We start from the raw sequence: 3613 nt of genomic DNA on the forward strand, positions 1-3613 counted from the left end.
AGGTCCCTGGGGGACCTGGCCCCCACTGCATTTACAGGCACCTCTCCCTCCTGTTCCTTAGGTCACTGCCCCTTTGTTTACAGCGCCTGCCTCCTCTCTTGACCACAGCCTGGTTTACAAAATCCCCCAGTTCCCAGCCCCACCTGCCAAAGTCCCAGGTTTACAAGCCACGTCTACTTGTGTGTCCACATAGAATCCTCTCCCCTGTCCTCTGAAGTCACCTCGTTGGGGTGACCTGGGGGTATGGCTTCCTCCACCTTTGCTCAGTATTACTGTCTCAGTTTTCCCCAAGAGGGAAGGCTGGGAACCTTAACTCTGTATCCCCCTCTAGTTATTTAATTCTGTTCCTCCTAGTGGTTCACAATTGAACTGAATTGCGAGGGTGTGGGGTGAGTAATGAGGCGCCTCAACTTTCTTCCCCCAATTCTCCTTCCTTCTCAATTGCCTGTTTTTTTTGGTTTTGTTTGTCTTTTTTTAACTTTCCGTAATAAAGTGGAGCTCTCTCCGACTCTCCTGCTGCTGTTTCTTTAGAAAAAGTGCATGTTGGGGGTGGGGTGGGCTCTGGGCTCCTCATTCCAGGCCTCTCCCTCCCATCTTCTTAGCCGTGAAGAGGAAGCAGCCACGGCTGTGGGAGGGGAAAATGACGAAGGTGAACCAGGAACTCAGCAATGACTTGTAGAAAGGGCTCTGGGAGAGCCTGGCACTGGTTTCTCAAAGGACTAGCAGGCGAAGGACTGGATTTTTGTTGTTGTTGTTTCTTTGTTTGTTTGTTTGTTTTTGGCCTCACAGTTTGCAGCATCTCAGTTCCTCGACCAGGGATTGAACCTGGGCCTCTGCGGTGAAATCGCCAAATCCAAATCCCTAGACCACCAAGGAACTCCCTGTTTTTTTTTTAATTCTCTTTTTTTTTAATTAAATTTTTTTTTTTTAGTCTAGGGTTGGTTTGAGAAAGGGCAGTTGAAGCATCCACTAGACTGGAAGCACCATGAGGACAAACTGTATTGGTTGGGTTTACTGCAGCATCCCCATGCCTGGCACCTCGTAGACACAAAAATTTATTTTTAAAATGAATGACTGAGCAAATGAATGAAAAGATGAAAAGAGCCAAAAACTTGGAAGCAAAGGACACTCTGAATTGAAGGATTCTGGTATTCAGAAACCTAGTGCAATGCAAGCAGCCAGATAGTATGTGATTAGTAGTGGCTAATCCAGAGGATTTTACTCCAAGACTCAGGACCATAAATAAGTCTCCTGAAATTGCTGCAAGTATAGTGTATGTACAGAAGTGCAGATTCCTCAAAAGGGTCTCCTCTGATAGACAATGGGATAATTCATGGCTTTGTGGCCCAAGTGTAGTTGGTACTGGGAGGTTTCCCCATTTCAATGAATTTTTATTTTCTACAAATGTAGAATATCTGTATCTTACTTATCAGTCTTTTTTTTTTTTTTTTAAGTTCTCCAGGCTAATAAAGACATGGTTAAGTAGTTGTAGTCCTTCTATCACTAGAGGATGCTCCTCTCAGACTAGTCAGAGGAGATTCCTTCTTTATTAAAAACAAAGTGTATTAGACAAATTGATCTTAAACATATGCCAAAGGTCTTTAATTTACCAGCAAGGGAACAAGCAAGGTGTCAATAGAATGAGCCACTTCAGAGAGGATGGGGGTAGGAGGGAAACAGGATACTTACCTTAGTAGCTAATTAGGTAAAGATCCTAATCAGTTGTGGCCCAGGAAAGCAGAAGCAAGAGGCTCTGAGGTGCCAGGGGTGTCCACAGTCCATTTCAGAAATAGAAAGCAGTGCATTCAATAAGTTAATGAAGGCTTCCCTGGTGGTGCAGTGGTTAAGAATTCACCTGCCAATGCACGGGACACGGGTTCGAGGCCTAGCCCAGGAAGATCCCACATGCTGTCGAACGACTAAGGGCATGCACCACACTACTGAGCCTGCGGTCTAGAGCCCATGTGCCACAACTACTGAGCCCGTGCGCCTAGAGCCGGTGCTCCGCAATAAGAGAAGCCACTGCAATGACAAGCCGGCGCCGCCGCTCGCCGCAACCACAGTAAGCCTGCGTGCAGCAACGAAGACCCAACGCAGCCAAAAATAAAAATAAACAAATTTTGAAAAAAGAAAGAAGCCAATGATGTGGAGCTACCTGTGGCTGTTAATTGGAATAACAAATGTTTCTTTTCCCAGCGTAGTGTCGATAAATACAATTAATTGTAAAAGTATGAAGCAGGATCAAACAGAGGACGGCAGAGTCAAGCAGCAAACTCTGCTTATTTAAAATTAAGCAGTCACCAGTGAGTTTCTCAAGCAGTTAGCCAAAAAAAAAAATGCTGAATACAGTTTGCACATTCCTTAGTGTGCAGATCTTTTAAAATAACTTCCAGAGACAGCGCCAAGAAAAGAGGGCACCTTTATTTTTTCTCCACATCCCAAGTCTTCTCCTGCCTGGAGTCCTCTTTTAAGCCTAACCTGTATTCACTTCTGCGGAAAGTACCAGTCCTAGCAAAGATCACTTCTAATCAGCACGGCCTAATCTGTAATAAGCATGGACCTGATCCTCTAATTTGAAAGACTGCCCAACCAGCCGCGCGCGCGTGCGCACACACACACATACACCTTACATTATTTTTGGCTCCATGGAACTTACATGTCTATTTATTTATTTATTTTTGCGGTACTCAGCCCTCTCACTGTTGTGGCCTCTCCCGTTGCGGAGCACAGGCTCCGGACGCGCAGGCTCAGCGGCCATGGCTCACGGGCCCAGCCGCTCACGCGGCATGTGGGATCTTCCCGGATCGGGGCACGAACCCGCATCCCCTGCATCGGCAGGCGGACTCTCAACCACTGCGCCACCAGAGAAGCCCACATGTTCTATTTTTTATGTATCTTGTCTCCGCCCCCCTCAAGCCACTGTAAATTCTGTGAGGGACTTGTTTCTGATTTGTTCTTTGGTATATCCCCGGAACTAAAACTGCCTAGCACACATTAGGCTCTCAGCATTTGTGGAATGAAATGAGTGAGTGTAACACCCAGGAGTGACCAACAGAGGGCGAAAGAGAGATTCAGTGGGGGAGGAAATGAAAATGTTTTATCCTAAGCTTCGAGTACAATTCCGCAAGATTTGACTTCGCTCGGCCACCGTAGTGCTTAGGCCGGAAAAAGTGCAGCTACTTCCGGCTTCCGAGGTCCGGGAAGATTGCTTTGGGCTGTCGTAAACCGAACCCCCAGGTCCTAAGGCAGCTTCTTTGTGGAACAGAGGCTCCGGCCCGGGGCTTAAGGCCTCCGGGTGACCCGCCCGGCCGCCAGCAAGGCTGCTCGAGACACTTTCAGGGCCGGGAATAGGGAGCGTGAGTCGCCATGGCGACGCCGGCGGGGCTGGAGCGCTGGGTGCAAGACGAGCTGCACTCGGTGCTGGGACTGAGCGAGCGGCATGTGGCCCAGTTCCTCATCGGTACCGCGCAGCGCTGCGCCTCGGCAGAGGAGTTCGTGCAGCGCTTGAGAGACACCGATACCCTGGACGTCAGTGGGCCGGCCCGGGACTTCGCCTTGAGGCTCTGGACCAAGGTGCGGGGTGGGGGTGGGGGGCGGGCATGGGAGCGGCAGG

The 3613-nt window shown here is 48.9% G+C and overlaps 1 protein-coding gene across 1 annotated transcript in view; it reads left to right on the plus strand.

Moving 5' to 3' along the window:
* Positions 1 to 3192: 3192 nt before the first annotated feature.
* Positions 3193 to 3613, plus strand: part of DHX16 (DEAH-box helicase 16) — a 15397-nt gene continuing 14976 nt past the window's right edge. Inside the window, exon 1 of the mRNA XM_024738603.1 lies at positions 3193 to 3573. Within this exon, the coding sequence (XP_024594371.1) occupies positions 3367 to 3573 (207 nt within the window). The 5' untranslated portion in view covers positions 3193 to 3366. The remainder of the gene's footprint in view (positions 3574 to 3613) is intronic.

The sequence above is a fragment of the Neophocaena asiaeorientalis genome, unplaced genomic scaffold (genome assembly GCF_003031525.2).
Source record: "Neophocaena asiaeorientalis asiaeorientalis breed wild unplaced genomic scaffold, Neophocaena_asiaeorientalis_V1.1 scaffold282, whole genome shotgun sequence".
Classification (NCBI taxonomy): domain Eukaryota; kingdom Metazoa; phylum Chordata; class Mammalia; order Artiodactyla; family Phocoenidae; genus Neophocaena; species Neophocaena asiaeorientalis.